A 21,388-nucleotide genomic window follows, 5' to 3' on the forward strand; every position below is an offset into this window, starting at 1 on the left:
TGGGGATTCTGGAAGAAGGAGGGGCACTTATGGAGATGAATTATTGCTGGCAAGTATGACTGCAGATCTTGGGGATGAGAGAGTGGGTTAACTGAGGGAAGATATGGACGAGCTTGTAGCAAGGCATATCAAGTTCTGCATGTAGATCCCATGAGTTTATCATATTCAATATGGGTAAAGGGATTAGGTTGAGATTTCGTAAGGACTCATGGTGTGGTGATATGAAGCTTAAACAGTCTGTTCCTATTTTGTTTAGAATTACAGCTGACAAGGAACCATTGGTTAGAGATTGCTTCAAGGAGGCTTTATGTTTAGATGCCTAAGTTCCATGGGTTTCTTAATGATTGGGATGTGGCGATGCTTGCTTATCCATTCCTGAATCTTTTTCGTACTCATGTTGATGAGATGAAAAGCATTTGGGAATCTCGACTGCCAATTCTATGGCTGTGTTTTCATAATAATTTTTCTTCCATGACCTTTTGCGAACTTTGGGTGAATTTTCTTTGTCAGCTCTCTTCTCTTGGAATCCTCATTTTCTCTCCAAAGTACATTTCTTCTAGCTGGTTTAAAAAGGAAAAAGATTTAGCACTTGGACATCTGAGTTTTAGAATCCAGAGAATTCTTACTATGTGTTTCATATGTAGCTAGCATGTGGAATCTGTAAACTACATGATTTTGCATCATCACTATCCATATTGTACTTACTTCTTCGTGAGGTCTTGGGATGTATTGTTTTGACCCATTCGACATATTTATATCTTATTGAAGACTAGCCTTTTTCCGCAGGCTGCTAGTTGTAGCCCTCTGCACGGCCTTAAGTTCACGGCTTGTAGACCTTGTTACCGCTAGCGTTTAGACCTTGATCATCTGTTTTTTAGAGGCCAGAGAATTCCCACTATATGTTTCTTATGTAGCTAGCATGTGGAATCTGTAAACTACATGATTCTGCATCATCACTATCCATATGCAATTTGTACTTGCTTCTTTGTGAGGTCTTGGGACATATCGTTTTGACCCATTCGATATGTCTTTATTTTTTTGAAGACTGGTAAACTAAGGTCTTCAGTAAATGAGGAAGAATTTTATAGGATGTTATTGACACATGCTTATGCTAGACGTTATGGAAGGAATAGAGTCAGAATTTGTGAATAGTAGGATCAAGACAGTTATGTAATTATTTTTCTGAAGATTCTCGGTGATTTTTAAGGATTTTACTTCTTTTTTTGCCTATAACTTGGGGGGTATGGAGGGAGATTATGTGAACGATCGTTTTCATTTTTAGCTTGCATGAGACCAGGTATTTCTCTTATTTTCCCGATCTTGTACTCTGTTTTTAACATGTTCCAACAAGTAGTGGACATCTGGTGCCTGGCCAACCATGTAGGCATGTGATTGGGAGGTCAAAGTAGAAGAAACAGACAAGCTATTGTAGTCCATCCCTTTTGTTATAGTGGGTGAAGGTAATGAAGGCATAAACAAATTGACAGCATGATAAAATTGCCAACAAACTGCTAATAATTAGTTGTCAATATTGTTGAAAGCCAGAATATCATCCTGGACGTAAAGCCCGATTGAGTGGACCAACAGTTCTAGCATCTTTAACACAGGCTAATTGAATTTATATGGTGGTGCATTTTATAATTCAAGGCCCGTCTCAGTGTCTCCTAGTAAGTAGTGGACTTAGCTGAAGGAATCTTGAGGTGGGCACAAGTTTTTGTCTTGATACTATTAAAGAACAGTTTCTTAAGCTGTTGGTTACCTGCCTTACCATTTCCAATAATGAGAAGTCTGTTGGGAGTTTAGTCCTACACCGGCTACTAATTAGCCTAAACCCCCCTTATACACCTGGGAGTCCCTCCACCTACAAGTTCGGACTTTTAGGATGGAAACTTGACATGGTATCAGAGTGGGTTTTCACCGTATCCATATGTCTGCAGTATGTACTGCCACATGTGCAGGAGAGTGTTGGGAGTTTAGTCCCACACTGTCTACTAATTAGCCTGAAGCCCTCCTTATACACCTGGGAGTCCCTCCACCTACAAGTTCAAACTTTTAGATGAAAACTTGACAAAATCATCCACAAAGAATTGAAGAAATGTAGTCTTGACCTACGAAAACTGGAAGATTATTTTCTCAAGAGTGCACCATGTTGTTTCCAGTTTCCACTCAAGTAAGCATCCTTGCCACTTTTTATTCTTCATTTATTTTGATATACTTTTCTATGTTGTAGGAAATTGCTAGACAATTATGTGTGGAGCATCAGTTATTGTTCTCAAAAATGGTAAAGCACTACTTCTAGTCATTAGATTTCAAATCTAAAATGCATTTTTTGATGCTTGGATGATACTTTTCTTAGGCCTCTTCTGATGATAACTCTCACTTCATGATATCCATGTTGCGGTGAGTGCTTTAAGTTTATGTCGGTGTGCAATTTAATTTTCTCTTCCTCCCCTTTGGGTTTTGATGATTGCATTCTGAGTTATGTTCAGTGGCGCTTATTGATTCCCAGTCATTTAATTTTTTGTTTATTTCGGTGCCTTGTTGATTCTGTTTATCTCGTGCATTTCTTTATTTGAAATGGAATTTTTTGTTGGCAGAGAGTGTGGACTAGCTCACAAGACAATCATCTTTGTCTTGGATGAGTTCGATCTCTTTGCCCAGGTATAACATGATTTGTCCTGTTCATACTCGGTTCCTTTGCGATTGCTGGATTCTGCAAATTTGACACCTCTTATGTTGTTATTTTCTATTTTGTGTTTGTTAGTTGAAATAGCATTATCATCATTTGGGTGCTGGGGTCCAACATAGTCATCAATATAATGAGCTTAATTCTGTTTTTGACATAACTACTTTCTGTTGTCTGATTCTTTGCAGGGAAAGCAACGGTTGCTCTACAGCTTGTTAGATGGATTGCAATCTGTATCGTCACAAGCAGTACTTATTGGTGTCAGTTGCCGCTTGGTATGATGCTTCTCGTTTCTGGTTGTTCTCTTGAGATCGTTTATTATTTCCATTTAAAGTTATGGATTTTTTACCCCTTTTATCAAATTTGGGTGGATTACTTATTGTTGGAAAAAAAATTGGAAAAAAAAAATGGAAGTTCTTAGCTGCAGTTTGTATGATAAACTATCAAAGTTCACGATCCTGTTGAGTAGGATTTTTAGACGGGTTCAACACTGAACCAGTGGATCTGATGTGGCATGGTGCATTAAAATTTTTTGTGGGTGTCTGGTTTGGTTGGTACTTCTGCCTTTTTGTCTGCGATATACTCAAAATCTCTATATTGTAGATACCGAGAGTATTTCGTAAATTTTGGTTTACCCTAGTCTTGGTTTGACTTGGATTTATGTTTTGTTTGGCTCTATTATTACTTTGGTCAAGTATTTTGTTTGTTTGTACAATCCTACTGTTAACAAAATAGGAATTTCGTGAATGGCTTGAATGATCAATGAGATCAGTCAAGCTCTCTATTTATAATAATAATAATAAAAGAGATTACAAAGGGAAACATTGTTCACGACACTGTTCACGTGAATAGTGTCACAGCCCAAATTACAATCCTACCCTTATTCAAAAGTACATAAATAAAAAGCCAAAAATACCCTTATAATATCGGGCAACACATATCAACACTCCCCCTCAAGTTGGGGCATAGATATCACACATGCTCAACTTGACTAGACTAGGATAAAACAGCTTCCCACTCAACCTTTTGGTGAAGACATCAGCCAGTTGATCTCCAGACTTCACAAAAGGAATACAAATCTACCCACTCTCTAACTTCTCCTTGATGAAGTGTCTGTCAATCTCCACATGTTTGGTACGGTCATGCTGCACTGGATTGTGGGCAATGTTAATTGTTGCTTTGTTGTCACAGTACAACATCATTGGAAGATGAACAGAACCACGGATATCAAGGAGTAAACTCTGAAGCCACAGTAACTCACATATGCCCTGGGCCATAGCACGGAATTCAGCTTCAGCACTAGATCTTGCCACAACATTTTGCTTTTTACTCCGCCATGTGACTAGATTTCCTCCAACAAAAGTACAATAGCCGGAGGTAGATTTTCTGTCAGGGTTACCACCCCAGTCAGCATCTGTGTAAGCCTCAATGCGAAGATGTTCATGAGGAGACAAAAGGATCCCCTTTCCTGGAGCTGACTTCAAGTAATGGAGAATACGAAGAGCAGCAGCCATGTGAGTGGAATAAGGATCATGCATGAACTGGCTCACAAGACTCACAGCAATGGCAATATCTGGTCTGGTGTGGGAGATATAAATCAGCTTGCCCACCAATCGTTGATATCTGCCCTTATCAACAGGTTCACCATCCTTCTCTTGCAGACGGGTAGTAGCTTCCAAGGGAGTGTCACAAGGATGACAATCAAGCAAACCAGTCTCTGATAGTAAATCTAGAACATACTTTCTCTGGGAGAGAAAGATGCCTTTTGGAGAACGGGCAACTTCAATCCCAAGAAAATATCTTAGCTGTCCTAGATCTTTTATGTCAAATTCCCGTCCCAAGAAAGCCTTCAGGTGAGAAACTTCATCTGTATCATTACCAGTCACAACTATGTCATCAACATAAACTATGAGAAGAGTGACCTTTTCTCCCTTTCGCTGGATGAACAGAGTGTGATCAACATGACTCTGTTTGTATCCACAGGAGACCATGGCTTTATGAAACCTACCAAACCATGCCCATGGAGATTGCTTCAACCCATAGAGTGCCCTTTTGAGCCTACAAACTTTCCCATGGGTCTTGTCAGAGGAAAAACCCGGAGGAACATCCATATAAACCTCCTCTTCCAACTCCCCATGAAGAAATGCATTTTTTTACATCCAACTGCTGTTGGTCCCAGCCAAAGTTGACAGCACAAGATAGTAAGACCTGACAGTGTTCAACTTCGTAACAGGGGCAAATGTCTCTTGGTAGTCGATCCCATAAGTCTGAGTGAAGCCTCTGGCCACAAGCCTGGCTTTATATCTATCCACTGTTCCATCTGGCTTCTGCTTGACAACAAATACCCATTTGCACCCGACTGGTTTTTTACCCGAAGGAAGAACAACTAGCTCCCATGTCTCATTTTTAAGTAAGGCCATCATTTTTACCATCATGGCTGCTTTCCACTTTGGATCTGCAATCACCTCTTGCCATTTCTGAGGACTAGAAACAGAGGAAAGAGAAGAAACAAATGCACAATAGGAAGGAGATAAAGCATCATAGGAAACAACATTGGAGATGGGGTGTTGGGTGCATGACCTAACACCTTTACGAACAGCGATAGGTAAGTCAAGGGAAGGATCCTTACCAGATGATGTAGTAGGGTCTGGATCTGGATCAAGTGCAGATGATTGTGGAGGTGGTATGGTGGTGGTGGTAGTCTCAACTTGTCCTGTGCGCTCCCGGGTATATACCTTATCAACAGGGATTTGACTGACTGGTCTACGCTCCCCCTGAATAGGAGCCACTATAGGAGCTGAAGTTACAGAGGGCTCCCCCTGAATAGAAGCCGGAAGAATAGCAGACACATCTTCAAAACCTTGATCCTGCTCCCCCTGAAGAGGTGTTTGGGAATAATATGACAAGGACTCATGGAAGGCAATATCCATGGAGACAAAAGTACGACGAGAAGGTGGATGGTAACACTTGTATCCTTTCTGGGTCACAGAATAGCCCAGAAAAATACACCGAATAAGCCTCACATAAAAACTCATTCCTATTACAATGCTTAATCAAGCTCGGAAACAAAAGAGACAAAGTACTAAGGGATGGATGACCAAGTCGGCAGTGCCAGAGATGAAGGTCAGGGGACGAGGTGGACTGTAAATGATGAGCTGTAGAGGAAGCCGAATGCAAAGTAGAAGGCTGACCCGGGTCAAGTAAGTAGAGACCACCCTGCATCTTACCACCCCCAATCGTGCGCCCCGTCTCCAGATCCTGTATGACACAATGAGAAGGGAAAAAAGTCAGTTTGTAGTTCAGATCTCTAGTTAGACTACTAATAGAGAGAATGTTGGTAGAAAAGGACGGAACATGCAAAACAGATTTTAATGAAAGGGTAGGTGAGCAGCGTATGGAACCCTTCCCATTAATAGGAGAAAGGGAACCATTAGCTACTCGAACACTGTCTTTGCTAGAAGATGGAGAATAAAGATGAAATACATGGGAGGAGCCAGTCATGTGGTCAGTGGCACCGAATCTATAATCCAAGGATCGGATACACTGATGCACACACGTACTCATCGATCGAGTACCCGAGGCAAAATTAGAACCAGGAGGGGCAGCAGGTGTAGATGCCGTAGTGGAGGCAGCGGAAGAGGCCTGTAGCATGCGACGAAAAGCTAGGAGCTCATCCTGAGTAAGCCCAATGTCAGATGAAGGGGCAGCAGCAGCAGTAGTAGGAGAATCAGCCATATGAGCCTTGGGCTTAAACTTCCCATGGGTTTTCTTTTCCTCAAAATCTGCAGGCTTCCCATGGAGCTTCCAGCATTGAGCCTTAGTATGATAGAGCCTGTTGCAGTGTTCACACTTGATAGGAGCTTTAGGACAGCAGTACCACCATCAGTAGTGGTAAGAGAAGGAGTACTGGAAGCAACTTGCAAGGCGGAGCGATCAACAGTAGAGGAATGCAACATAGCAGCCCGACAAGATTCCTTATTATGAACCAAGGCAAAGGCCTGCTCTAGGGATGGAAAAGGGGACTGCCCAAGTACTTGCACCCGAATAGGATCAAACTCCATATTTAGTCCAGCCAAAAAATCATAGACACGTATTTTGTCAACGTGTTTGCGATAGGCAGCCAGATCAGTAGCAGTAGAGGGCTGATAGTCGGAGTAATGATCCAATTGCTGCCACATGTTCTTGAGGGCAGCATAGTATTTGGAGACAGAGAGCTCTTGTTGGGTAGTGGCATTAGCCTTCTTTCTAATCTCATAGACCTGTGCATCATTCCCCGTGCGACCATAAGTCTCTTTGGCACCATTCCAGATAGTATGGGCAGTGTCCAGTAAAAGAAAATTGTCTGAGATATCCCCTTGCATAGAATGGATCAAGTAGGACATCACCATCGCATCATTCGATAACCACTTGTTGAGCTGAGAACCCTCTTCCACTGGTTTAGTTGTTGTCCCAAGAAGATGGCCAGTGAGGCCACGGCCAGCTACTGTCAAATAGGTAGACCTAGACCACTTCAGGTAGTTAGAGCCATCAAGTTTGATTGGGGCAGCAAGGGGAAGAAAATCAGTCCAGGGTTGGCCATCACTGCCAGAAGAGGCCGAAGAAGAATCTGAACCAGTCATTGCAGCAGGTAACCAATCTTCAATGAAGCAGCAAACGGCCAAAAAATATCCAAAAAAATCTGAACTAGTATTGGAGCAAAAAATCTCAGATATGTAGGCTGGGAATGATGTTGAATGAAGGCAGCAAGGGTGCCAATCAGATGCAGCAGGAATCAGCAGCCCAACCCCAAGATCGATTAATGTCAGGGTTTTGAAAAAAAACCTGAGAAGAGAGATCGATAAGGGGCTGGGGTCTTCAACCAATCTGATGAAGTGAATAGGGGCTGAGAACAATATCAAATAAAGATCCCACAATAGAAGATGCAGCCAAAACAGATGTAGAGGCCTGATCTCCAAAAAAAATAGGAATCTTTAAATCGCAGACAGTGCTTCAGCTCCACTCGATCAAAAAAAGAGGCATAAAAAAGGAGGTATATTGGGGCAGCAGCTAGATCATTACGATCACCTCAGTAGTGCTGCCCTAATGGGAGAAGAAGAACCAAAAGAAAGGAAGAAAGAAGAAGGGAAGAAGCTCGATGGAGGGAAGGAGAAAAAAATTGAAGGGAGGGAGGTTGGTTTTGAAAACCTAGATCAGAGTGTATTTGGCTCTGATGCCATGTTAACAAAACAGGAATTTCGTGAATGGCTTGAATGATCAATGAGATCAGTCAAGCTCTCTATTTATAATAATAATAATAAAAGAGATTACAAAGGGAAACACTGTTTACGACACTATTCACAATACTGTTCACGACACTGTTCATGTGAACAGTGTCACAGCCCAAATTACAATCCTACCCTTGATCAAAAGTACATAAATAAAGCATAAATAAAAACCAAAAATACCCTTATAATATCGGGTAACACATCTCAACACCTACTATCCTAGTAGACTTGATTGTAGCATGCGTGAGTAGCTCGACTGAGTTCCTTTCAACGTTAATATGAATTTGTAATGGGATAGAATTGAGACCTTGAACTGAATGGTCTATGGATAGTGTAGCAGTACCAAAGATGAGAGATCAGCACATATGGAAGCAAGGAAGAGAGGAAGAGAAGAAGAGGAGAAATAAGAGAAAGCGAGAGAGGAGAAAAGAGAGGGTTGCAGCTTGTCTAACTGACCTAGCCACAGACCCTACAATATATTAATAAAGACTTACAGTAGAATGACAAGGACAGCGACTAATATAAATAAGACATAAACACCCATTGACAATACTAGAATACCAAGAATGCCCCTAAGTGGTGGTAAACACTTAACACCCCCCTCAAGTTGGAGTATATAAATCACCCATACCCAACTCGGAACAACTTTTCCGGAAAGCGGGACTAAACAGAGGTTTGTTAAACATATCACCCAACTGATCTGCAGAAGAAACATATGGAGTGTCAATCAATTTTCTCATTACTGCATTCCTCACAAGTCACAATGTGCCAATCAACTCCAATGTGTTCCGTCCTTTCATGAAACACTGGGTCGCTGGCAATATAGATAGCAGCTTATTATCACAAAACATCTTCATAGGTTTAGTAATTGGAAACCCAACTAAGCAATGATTTCAACCACATTAACTTGACTGTTGTATGAGCCATGACTCTATACTCGGCCTCAACATTAAACCTAGCCACAATCGTTTCCTTCTTGCTTCTCCACATGACAAGATTGCCACCAATAAAAGTACAATAACCTGTGGTAGACCTCCTATCACCGTCAGCACCAGCCTAGTCTGCATCAGAATTCCCAACCACATCAATATGCTAATTAGGTCAGCAAATAAGCCCATTTCTTGGAGCGCCCTTGAGGTACTTTAATATTCGACACGTTGCCTCCCAGAGAACCTTCTTAGGTGACTCCATAAACTGACTAATAAGCCCAACAACAAATGATAAATCTGGTTTAGTAGCAGTAAGGTAAATGCGTTTCCCTACTAATCTCCTGTACCAGTGCTTATCATCAAACTGTTCACCATTATTTGGCCCAAAGTGCTGGTGTGGGTCCATAGGTATATCAACTAGTTTGGAAGCAAGCATACTAGTCTTAGACAAAAGATTCAGAACATATTTTCTTTGTGAGAGACTAACTCCTTTTTTACTCAGAAGCACTTCAATACCAAGAAAATACTTTAGGACACCCAAGTATTTCCTTTGAAAATGCTGTTGTAAATAAGATTTCACTTCTGTAATCCCAAATGCATCATCCCTAGATATGATAATATCATCGACACATACAACCAGCAATCACCCTAGAATTCTGGTGACGAACAAACATTGAATGGTCAGAATAAAACTGTGAGAACTTGCACCGAGTAACAATCGAACTGAACTTATCAAACCAGGGTTTATATGACTGTTTGAGTCCATACATTGCCTTTTGTAATTTTCAAGCTCTGTGAGCATTCTTCCCCTGAGCAACATACCTACGAGGTTGCTCCATATATACCTCCTCATGTAAATCACCATATAAGAAAGCATTTTTGACATCCAACTGATATAATGGCCAATCATAGTTCACAATCAAAGAAAGGAGGACACAAATGGAGTTAAGCCGAGCAATAGGTGAGAAGCTCTCAAAGTAATCGACAGTTGACACCATAGGTCTGAGTATAGCCCTTTGCAACCAAACGGGCTTTTAGCCACTCAACCGAGCCACGTGGATTATACTTGATAGTGCACAATGACACTGCACAGGGTCTTTACCTTGAGGTAAATCTACCAGCGGTAATGAAAGCAAAGAAAAATTTGGAAACACAATAGAGAGAGGGGATCGATTATTGAGAATAGAAGAAGACATCCGGTTAATCAAATAACAGGTTGTTAAAACTGCATCACACCAAAAACATTTGTGAACATGCATATGAATCAGTAGGGACTGAGCAATTTCCAATAAATGTCTGTTTTTCCGTTCAACAACCCCATTTTGTTGAGGTGTGTAAGAACACCTTGTTTGATGAATCATGCCATAATTAGAACGAAAGACAAATATCTCACATTGAGTGTATTCAAGAGCATTATCAGACATTTAGACCAAAAAACTTTAATAGAAACATCAAACTGAGTTTTTATTTCATTATAAAAATCTTTAAAAAGCAGAAAGAGATCAAGAACAAATTTTCAACAAATTTAACCATGTCAGACGGGAATGGTGATCAGTAAAAGTGACAAAATAAGAAAAAACTAACCTAAATTTGATACGATATGAACCCAAATAATCTGAACGACCTAAGGAAAATAAAGGACTTTTAGACACACTACGAGAAGAAAAAGAGGACCGATGATGCTTCTTGAGACCGAGCTCAAAGGCTTCACATTCGAGGTGAAACAAAGGCTTGCAATTTGGAACCATATGCTGGGGTTTTAACAAAGATTTTCCAATCGAAAATGCCACTAAATAGGAGAAACACCACTGGAAGTAGTAGCAACAACAGTAGAGGGTGCAACACAATCTGTATAATACAGCCCATCTTGTTCAAGCCCTCCACCAACTGTCCTCCTTGTTTGAAAATCCTGAAAAACACAATAAGGGAGAGAGAGTAATAGAACAGTTTAAAATTTTTGTAAGTTAACGGATAAAAGACTTAAAGGTAATTGTATCTGTTGAATTATGTACACCAGAATACCGTGGGGGTATTCTAGTCCTTTTGGGTTGGTTATTTATTATTTCATTATGTATTGCCTGTTCCTCTTATAGAGTTGGCTAGTGTAGGCGTAATTCTATCCCCATTGTATTTTTCTCTTTATTATAAATAGAGAGCTTGTCTGATCGATTAGATCATTCAAGCATTACAATCCTAATTGTTTTGTTAACATGGTATCAAAGCCAATTCTCTGATCTAGGTTATACAGAACTTTTTTTTTCCATCACTTTCCCCTTCCTTTCTCTCTTTCTTGATCTCTCTTCTTCTTCTCTCCTTGGTTCTCTCCATCCTTCAAGGGCAGCACCAATGAGGTGGTCATATTATGATCTAGATGCTGCCCTCCATCCCACCTCACCATAGATGATCTAAATATTTTTTCGATAGCTGCTGCCTCCCCTCTTCAGCGAATTTTTTTGGACTGCTTCTATTTTTGAAAATCAATCCTATATCAGTTTGGGAGATTGATTGTTCACTTTGGAGCTCCACTAGCAGGCTTCAGACAACATCTATTGAGTTACTTCATCAACAATTGAAGACCTCACAAGTTACAGTCTTTTCCCCTATATCGATTTCAATTGTCAGGGTTTTGAAAACCCTGACACTATATCGATCTTAGGGTTTCAGCCATCTAATTGAGGAGATTTTTTGAGGGAAGCTTTCCCTATCCTATTGGTGCAGTCGACCTTAATTACAGCCCCTTCTGTTGAAGATTTTTGAAGATATCAAGTTCCTCAATTTTTGATCGATTCTGCCCATATCGATCTGGTTTTTTGGTTATTTTCTTAACTGGCTGCATTAACCTTTGCTAATTTGGTAACTTGATCCCCTTATGATGTTTGATCTTACCATGGCTACCTTCGGAGGTGATGGTCAGTCAAGGACTGAGTACCTTCCCTATGTTGCTGCTATTAAACTTGATGGTACCAATTACTTAATGTGGGCCAGATCTCTCTCTTAGACTGTGGCTGGAAGAGGACTTACTGGCCATCTTACTGGCACCTCTAAACAGCCACCTGATGAAGGTCCCCTTCAGGATCGATGGACTGCTAATGATGCTATGGTTATGTCATTCTTATTGAATTCTATGCAACCTGACCTCTCTAGTCAGTATCTCCTATTTGAAACAGCAACACAAATATGGACTGCTGCCAAGGAAACCTATGGACAAATGGGGAATGATGCTCAAGTATATGAGATCCGTAAGACACTCCATGCCACTACACAGAAGGAGTTATCTGTATCTAAATGTTATGCTGCTCTCAAAAGCTTATGGCAACAATTGGATCATTACTTTATTTCCCAGCCTTCTATGACATTGCTGCCTATCGAAAATATGTGGACCAGATTCGTGTTTATGATTACTTAGTTGGTCTCAATGCTGAATACGATCCAATTCATGTGCAAGTTCTTGGTCGGGTTCCTTTTCCAACATTGGAGCAGTCTTTTGCTTTTATTCACACTGAGGAGACCCGTCGGGCTGGTATGTTGTTCACTCTTACGGTTGAGAGATCAGCTTTACAAGCAGCTGGTTCTAGCCCTATTCCTACATCTGAGGGTAATGTTTCGGCAAATGAGCCTGTAAAGTGTGAACATTGCAACAAACCCTATCACACTAAGGCTAATTGTTGGAAATTACATGGGAAATCTACTGACTTTGAGGCCAAGCGTGGTCGAGGCAAAACTAAAAGCAAGGCTAATCACACTAAAAGTGTAGCTACAGCTTCTACTACTGACACTGGTCTCTCCCAGGAAGAATTACAAGCTTTCAAACATATGTTACAGACTTCCGCTGCCTCTACTACATCTCTTCCTACCAATTCTTCTACTCCTTCAGGTTCCAACTTTGCCCACTAAGGTATTTTATTTGGTGGTCATTGTGCTTCGGTTGTCTCCACTCCGTGGATTATAGACTCTGGTGCCACTGACCATATGATAGGTTCTTCTAGTATTTTTCATACATATTATCCTACTTCTGGCAAGGATAAAGTCTGAGTAGCTGATGGTTCCCTTTCATCTGTTTTTAGAAAGAGTTCCATTGGTTGCTCTCCTTCTATTTCCTTATCTTCGGTTTTGTATTTCCTAATTTTACTACTAACCTTCTTTCCATTAGTAGTCATACTAAAGATTTGAATTGCAAAGTCATTTTTTTTCCTACTGTTGGCAGAATCGTGGGTTAGAAAGAGAGAATGAGAGAAAATAATGTATTGTATTCATTGATAGGTAAGCCCCTCTATTAGGGGAAATTACAAAGAGACTAATCTAGGCGATGTGGCACAAAAACCCACATAGCCCACTTACACTTAATAACATAAGAAGAATAAAACTACCCTAAAAAGACTAGAATACCCCCACGGTATTCTGGATTACATATTCCAACACTCCCCCTCAAACTGGATTATACAAATAAGCAACAAAAGAAGATCCAACTTGAACTAAAGAAAAAATAACTCCTAATAATGCTAACACTCCCCCTCAAGTTGGCGAATACAAGGTACTAATGCCCAACTTGAACAAAAAAAGGGAGAAAACTAAGTTGTAGTAGAATCCAGCTTGACAGATGAATGCAGTTCCAAAATAAACCTTTAAGAACTTGAAAAAAATAGGTCTTCAAATCTGGGCAGACTTGAGCAACAAACTTTCACCAATCTTTAACAACTGTCCAGTGATGAATCTCTGATTGATAATCTTGAAGATAAGCAACTAGGGCAGCAAGCAGATGAATCAAGCAGCAGAAAAGATCAAACTACGGAAAAAATCAACCCAACTGTAGAACCTCATATAGGCAGGCAATAACCAAACATCTTCAATACTTTAATACTTCAATCTCCCCCTTACGGCAAACTCAACCCAATAACAAAGTAGATACCCATTGGCAATGGTGAAAACTCTGATCTTCTATGTTTTGCACCAAGTGTTCCTGTAAATTCTGCTTCTACAATGTCTGCAGGTGTACTGTACATAATCCCTCCCTCATGTGTAGTACACGTGGACATAACAGAGATGATGTAAGAGATAGGGCAAAAACATAATATTCCAGAATTTTCCAAGAGGTGCTAAGGGTAATGGAAAAGGAAGAAATGGCAAATTAGAGAATACCATTATCGTCCAAAGTAGTTATGGGTATATGCCAAAGGTATGATTTGGGAGGTGGTGAAGTGAAAAGAATTGCGGGATAATGAACCATGGACAAAAACAATGCAACAAAGTAATCTTCAACCATATTCAATCGATCAAACTAATTCCAAAACACTAATCTCCAATGATCAGATCTGAATTACAAAAAAACAGGTCTGATTTTTAGAAGGAGAAGGCACCATTCTTCAAAAACTTGATCGATCTTCACACAAGGAAGAACCAGTGTGCAAAATTCCAAACTATAAACTCCCACATGCTAAATAGAATTGACGAAGATATCTGGACAGTAATGGATGTAAGAAGCTTCAACAAAAAACTTGGATCAGATTTGTAAGGCTAGGATCAAGCTCTCAAAGTAAGCCGGATATGAACAAAAAAAACTTCACATAACTGAATAGATTTGTAGTTGCAACCAATAACTTTGGAACACACTGTTGTAATCCCAAATAAGCTGATCTCCAGGGTAGTAGATTCGAGTCTTCAATAATGAAAGAAATTCGATCTCCAATAGTAGGATACTCAGTCTCAATAATGGGGCAGCAGTAGTCCACATAAAGGCAGCAGTAACATGTCAACCAGTCATGCTTACAGAAGGCAATCAATAGAACCAGCAAGGTAGGTAGTAAAGCTCAATAGAACCAGCAAATATAAGATAATCAGTCAGTAGATCCAATAGGTAGTTGAAGCAGCCAGCCACATAAGAACAAGGAAAATAGGTTGATAATTTGAAAAAATGAACCTGAATTTTTTCCAAAAATAACAGATGAATGATGCTGAAATATGGGTTGAATACTCCTCTGATATGTATAAGACTCTCCTCAAAATATGAGCTTGATAGGAAAACCCTAACCCTAAAACCGATTGTTATCAGGGTTTTAGAAAACCCTGAAATTGAGATCGATTTAGGGAAAGGGGGTTGTAATTGCTGATGTAGACATGTAATAGATGTTGACCAAGGCTGCTAGAATGGAACCTCCAAGGTGAACAATCAATCTCCAGTAAGAGTGAGACCTGATCTTTAAAGGGGAGAGACTCCAAAAAATCGCAGAAGTAGAGCAAGGCAGCATTACAGCACTACACCAGCATAAAGGACCTTTTTCAAGCCTTGAACTGATGAAGGAGAGTTCTCTTTTAATGTTAGAACCACCTTCAAAGCACTCGAACAACAGCAAACATCCCTAGCCCAAATCGATTTTTATCAGGGTTTTGGAAAACCCTAAAAAGAAGAGATCGATTGGGGTAGGGGTCTTCACAAAACTTGGATAGGTGCAATATTGAGGTCGATTGGTCCTTGAAGTGGGAGTAATCAGCCCTCCAAAAATTAGCAAAAACTGAAACCTGGAAGTCAGGGTTTTTTGCAGTTAACCAAATTAGCAGGTTAAGGAAGTTTTTGCTGTAGAAACAAATCCAGCCATCAGAAAGGGTCCAAACTTAGATCGAGTAGGGCTTGTAGTAATAGGGAATCACCCCAAAAAGATCAGCTGCATCTGAAAAAGGAAACACCAAAATCGATTGGAGTCAGGGTTTTGAAAAACCTGACAAGTTGAGATCGATTAGGGTATGGTGGCTGGAATTAAATAAAGCTTGGAGAAAAAGGAAATAGGGAATGAGGATAATGGAATAGGGTAGAAAGGGGCTGGAGAAGGGTGCATAGGGAGCTCCAATGGTGGTAGGTCAGCCTTCAATTGTAATAGGAAGTCGATCTCCAAAAAATTCTGGAAAACCCCAAATCGCAAAGATGATTCCAGCAGTATTTTACTATAAAAAAGTAGATAGAATGGAGGAGGGCAACAACTAAATCATTGGTCAGGAATTTTACCTCATTAGTGTTGCCCCCCTTACAAGGAGAAGAAGAAGAAAACCAGAGAAAGAGAAGCCGAGAGAGAGAGAGAGAAGAAGGAGAGGTCGATTGGAGAGGTGGAGTAGGGTTTTTCCTCTTTTTCTAACCAAGATCAGACTAGCTCTAATACCATGTTGGCAGAATCGTCGTGGGTTAGAAAGAGAGAATGAGAGAAAATAATGTATTGTATTCATTGGTAGGTAAGCCCCTCTATTAGGGGAAATTATAAAGGGACTAATCTAGGCGATGTGGGACTAAAACCCTCATAGCCCACTTACACTTAATAACATAAGAAGAATAAAACTACCCCAAAAAGACCAGAATAACCCCACGGTATTCTGGATTACATATTCCAACACTCCCCCTCAAACTGGATTATACAAATAAGCGAAGAAAGAAGATCCAGCTTGAATTAAAGAAAAAATAACTCCTAATAATGCTAACCCCTACCCATTGTGTTTTTCAGGACCTGGCAACGGGGAAGGCGATTGGATGTGGTAGAGTGCATGGTGGATTGTACCTGCTCGATGATGGTTCTTCCTCACAAAATTCTCAACCTTCTCAATTATATCAGAGTTCCTCATTCTCTTCTGAGCTACATCAGTGGAATTTCCGATTAGGTCACCCCCCTTTAGGCACTTTATCTACTTTATTTCCAGCATTGGTTAAAAATTGTAATAAGGAGGATTTTTTTTTTTGTGAGGCTTGTGTTCTGGGGAAACAGACACGTTCTACCTATTCTATTTCTAATAAGCGAAGTTCTACCTTATTTCATTTGGTTCATACTGATGTGTGGGGCCCTAGTCGTAAAGCTTCAAGGTCAATGTTGGTTTGTCTGTTTTGTTGACTGTTACTCTAGGAATGCACTCTAAAAGTGAAATTTTTTCTTGTTTTCAGCATTTCCATAAAATGGTTGAGACCTAGTTTAATGCCACTCTCAAAGTCTGGAGGAGTGATAATGGCAAGGAATATATGGAAGGTCAGTTCCAATCCTACCTTGCTGCCCATGGGATCCTACACCAAACTAGTTATGTTGATACCCCAGCCCAAAATGGTGCGGCTAAAAGAAAAAATCGCCACCTCTAGAAGGTGGCGCGTGCTCTTCTATTTGCTCGCTATGTCCCCTCCCAATATTGGGGGGATGCCATCCTTACTGCTGCATATCTTATTAATCGGATGCCTACTCGTGTCCTTGACTCTCGTTCCCCTTGTGAGCTGTTACATGGCTCCTCCTCCTTTGTTGTCCCCTTTAAGGTGTTTGATAGTGTTTGTTATGCCCGGGATACTAGATCCCCTGGTAAACTTGAGCCTCGTGGGCTCCGTTGTATTTTTTTGGGTTATTTTGCCACCCAAAAGGGGTATAAATGCTATCATCCTCCTACCCGGTGTACTGTGGTTAGTATGGATGTTGTCTTTTATGAACATCTTTCCTATTATCCTTCCCCACATCTTTAGGGGGAGAATCATAGTGAAGATGTGTAACCTTTAGAGCTGCCCTTAGAAGCCCCCCTTCAGTATATTCATGATGAGTCTTCTCCGGTTCTTCCTACTCTGGATCCCATACAAGGGGAGACCATAGAGATAGATAATAATGACAATCAAGTCTTGGGGGAGCAGACTTATAATGACATTCCAATTCAAGGGGAGCAAACTCATGTTCAGAAAATCATTAGTGCATTCCAAAAAAGGATTGATGATTCTACTATGAAGGTCTATACTAAGAGCCGTACCAGACATAAGCAGTTTCAATCCACTATAGCACTAGTACCCATTCGGTTGCCAACCCCGGATCCAGAGCACTCCTTCATCTGGTAAGATTCCTTCTCCTGAGTTACCTATTTCCCTTCGTAAAGGTACTAGGACCTAAACTTAACATCCTATTTCTCATGTAGTTTCATATGACTCTCTTTCTCCATTTTTTCGTGCCTTTGTTTCTTCTCTTTCTTCTGTGCGTAGTCCTTACACTTGGCAGGAAGCTTTTACAGATGGAAAGTGGAAGGCAGGAATGATGGAAGAAATGGTAGCCTTAAAGAAGAATAATACATGGGAGCTTGCTGTTCTTCCTTCAGGGAAACGACTAGTTGGATGTAAGTGGGTGTTTGTGGTGAAATAGAAGGTAGATGGCTCTGTGGATAGATATAAAGCTCGTCTTGTGGCAAAGGGGTTCACCCAGACATACGGGATTGACTATTAGAAGACCTTTACATCTGTTGCAAAGCTAAATACTGTCAGAGTTTTATTGTCATGTGCCGTGAATTTGGGATGGGATCTTCAGTAGCTAGATGTGAAGAATGCCTTTCTCAATGGAGAACTGGATGAGGAGGTATATATGGATATTCCACCAGGGTTCTCTTCTGGCAAAACCCAAGGCAAAGTTGAAGCGTGCACTTTATGGGCTGAAGCAATTACCGCTTGGTTTGGGAGGTTTCACAAGGCTATGATTTCTGTGGGCTATAGGCAGAGCAATGCTGATCATACTCTCTTTATAAAGAGGGTTGGTCAGAAGGTCACTATTCTCATAGTCTGTTGACGACATTGTTGTTACCGGAAATGATGGTGATGAGATCAATCATCTGAAGGATTTTCTTGGAAAAGAGTTTGAGATCAAAGATCTGGGAAAGTTAAGGTATTTTCTTGGAATTGAAGTTGTCAGATTTTCAAAAGGCATCTTTCTCTCCCAACGAAAGTACATCCTAGTTTTGTTATCTGAAACGGGCCTGTTAGGGTGCCACCCTTCTGATACTCCTATTGATGCTAATGTCAGGCTTCAAGAAAAGGAGGGTGAACCTGTTGATAAGGGCTGGTACCAAAGGTTGGTAGGGAAGTTGATTTATCTCTCACATACCCGTCCGGACATTGCTATTGCAGTGAGTATTGTGAGTCAGTTCATGCATGATCCCTATTCTTCTCATATGGAGGCTGTTCTTCGCATTCTTCACTACTTGAAGTCAGCCCCTGGAAAAGGCATTTTGTTGTCTCCTCATGATCACCTACAGATAGAGGCATGTACTGATGCTGATTGGGCTGTTTCTCCTGACCATAAGTCTATCTCTGGGTACTACACTTTTGTGGGTGGAAATCTTGTAACTTGGTGCAGCAAGAAGCAGAATGTGGTAGCTCGTTCTAGTGCTGAGGCTGAGTTTCGTGCTATGGCACAAGGCATATGTGAGTTGTTATGGCTCAAGGGTTTATTACAAGATCTTAGTGTTCCTGTTAATCTTCTTATGAGGTTGTACTGTGACAACAAGGCTGCAATTAGCATCGCTCATAATCCAGTACAACATGATCGCACTAAACATGTTGAGATTGACAGGCATTTCATCAAGGAAAAGTTGGAAGCAGGGGTAATTTGTGTTCCTTTTGTGAAGTCTGTAGATCAGCTGGTTGATATTTTCACAAAGGGATTATTAAGGAAAGTGTTTCATCCTATTTTGGTCAAGTTGGGCATGTTTGACATATATGCTCCAACTAACTTGAGGGGGAGTGTTGAATTATGTATACTAGAATACCTTGGGGGTATTCTGGTCCTTTTGGGTTGGTTATTTATTATTTCATTGTGTATTGCCTGCTCCTCTTATAGAGTCGGCTAGTGTAGGGGTAATTCTGTCCCCTTTGAATTTTTCTCTTTATTATAAATAGAGAGCTTGTCTGATCAATTAGATCATTCAAGCATTACAATCCTAATTGTTTTGTTAACAATATCACATGAAGAACAGAAGAAAGAGTCATGGATGAAGTAGGTGAAAGTCATCCATGACTAGTCACTTGGGTTGAAGACCCATTAACAAGAATTATAGGGGAAGGATTCTGAATTTTAGACAAAGAAGAAAACAAGTCTGACTTACCAGTCATATAAGTGGAAGCACCAGAATCAATTATCCAAGGGTTAGGAGATGTGATAGTAAGAAGTGTTGATGTACCTCTGTGTGTAAAAATAGTTGTGGATGAGGAAGTAGTAGTGGAAGGCTCAAGATTTCGGAGACGTTTTAGTATCTTATTATAGTTGTCTCGAGACACAAACCCCGATGAAGAAGGATATAGAGCAAAATCTGGGGCTTTTATCCCATAGTAACAAAGGGTTGTCACTAAAATTGCTTTTGAGCTGATTATAGAGCCAATGGCTTGGTTCTATTATGGTAATTGTGATAGGTATCTGTGTAAATCCCTTATCACAAAATCTACAGTGCCCGTAGGATGTTGTATCTGGAAGACACGAGGTAAGATGGTGATAGGCATATAATTAAAAAGAAAATTGGTACCTAATATGAAGTCACCAGCTCCAGTTGAAGGGGTAAGATAGGTGTTGCCAAAAGACACCTTTTCAATATTACCATCTGACACTACTGTAATAGCTAATTGTTGAACCCATTATGGTTACCATGTTTAGCCCAACATGTGTCAATTGTATGATTAGGCTTGCCACAGAAAGTGCACTGTCTAAAAGCCCGACCTGTTTGCTGTCCACCACGATCACCTGCACCACAGCCACGGCCTCCCCCTGAGCCACGACCTCTCCCAGGAAAACTATAACCATAGCCACGTCCAACAACAAAAGTAAAACTTTCCTTAGAAGAGGATGACATGTTACACCTGGAGGGAGAAACAAGGCACTGAGGATGAGAGAAGGTCCATTCAGGGAGGACCCCTTCTCCCTGACAAACAATTGGCTCTTCAACAACAACAACAACAAACTCAACCTTATTCCAACTTAATGGGGTCGGTGACATGGATCCAAACAAAACAGAGTAAGGAAAACTAAGGTCTAAACAAAAAAGAGGGATGAAGAGGAGGGGAAAGGAGGGATGGGAAAAGAGATGAGAAATGCAAAATGGAAAATGACAAATGAAAGATGGAAAATAAAAATAAGAATGAAAAAGAAAAAAAGAACAATGAAAGATGAAAGATGAAAGTAAGAGGAAAGAGGCACAACCCAACATGTCAGGAGAATCTTAGTTAAATGGGGTCTACTACTTGGATCCTTGCCCTCCAATAGGCTCTATCCGAGGTTATACTTGGTACAAGACCTAGACTGTGCATGTTCTTCCTCACGACTTCTCAGATGGTCATTTTAGGCCTCCCCCTACCTCTTTTAGCTCTTCAAATGGGATCATATCACTCCTTACTGGAGCGTCCCTAGGCCTCCGTTGAACATGACCATACCACCTCAAACGACTCTCTCGGATCTCGTTATTAATCGGGGCAACTTCCAAGTCAGCTCTAATATGCTCATTCCTTACTTTATCCTTCCTAGTTTTTCCATACATCCATCATAACATCCTCATCTTTACCACACATAGCTTCTCAATACGACACTTCTTAACTGCCAACATTTTGCCCCATACATCATAGCTGGTCGTACAACAGTCGTATACAACTTTCCTTTAAGCTTTAAAGGAATACGTCGGTCATACAGCACTCCGGACACACCTCTCCACTTCATCGATCCCACTTTAATTCTTTGTGAAATATCATCCTCTATGTCGCCTTCTTTATT

The 21,388-nt window shown here is 40.6% G+C and overlaps 1 protein-coding gene across 1 annotated transcript in view; it reads left to right on the plus strand.

The window, feature by feature from the left end:
* Nucleotides 1–21,388, plus strand: part of LOC122650841 (origin of replication complex subunit 4-like) — a 75,446-nt gene that overhangs the window by 20,268 nt on the left and 33,790 nt on the right. The window contains exons 2-5 of the mRNA XM_043844215.1: nucleotides 2,231–2,281; nucleotides 2,357–2,400; nucleotides 2,598–2,661; nucleotides 2,875–2,961. Of these exons, the coding sequence (XP_043700150.1) occupies nucleotides 2,231–2,281; nucleotides 2,357–2,400; nucleotides 2,598–2,661; nucleotides 2,875–2,961 (246 nt within the window). The remainder of the gene's footprint in view (nucleotides 1–2,230; nucleotides 2,282–2,356; nucleotides 2,401–2,597; nucleotides 2,662–2,874; nucleotides 2,962–21,388) is intronic.

Source organism: Telopea speciosissima, chromosome 2, assembly GCF_018873765.1.
Source record: "Telopea speciosissima isolate NSW1024214 ecotype Mountain lineage chromosome 2, Tspe_v1, whole genome shotgun sequence".
NCBI lineage: Eukaryota > Viridiplantae > Streptophyta > Magnoliopsida > Proteales > Proteaceae > Telopea > Telopea speciosissima.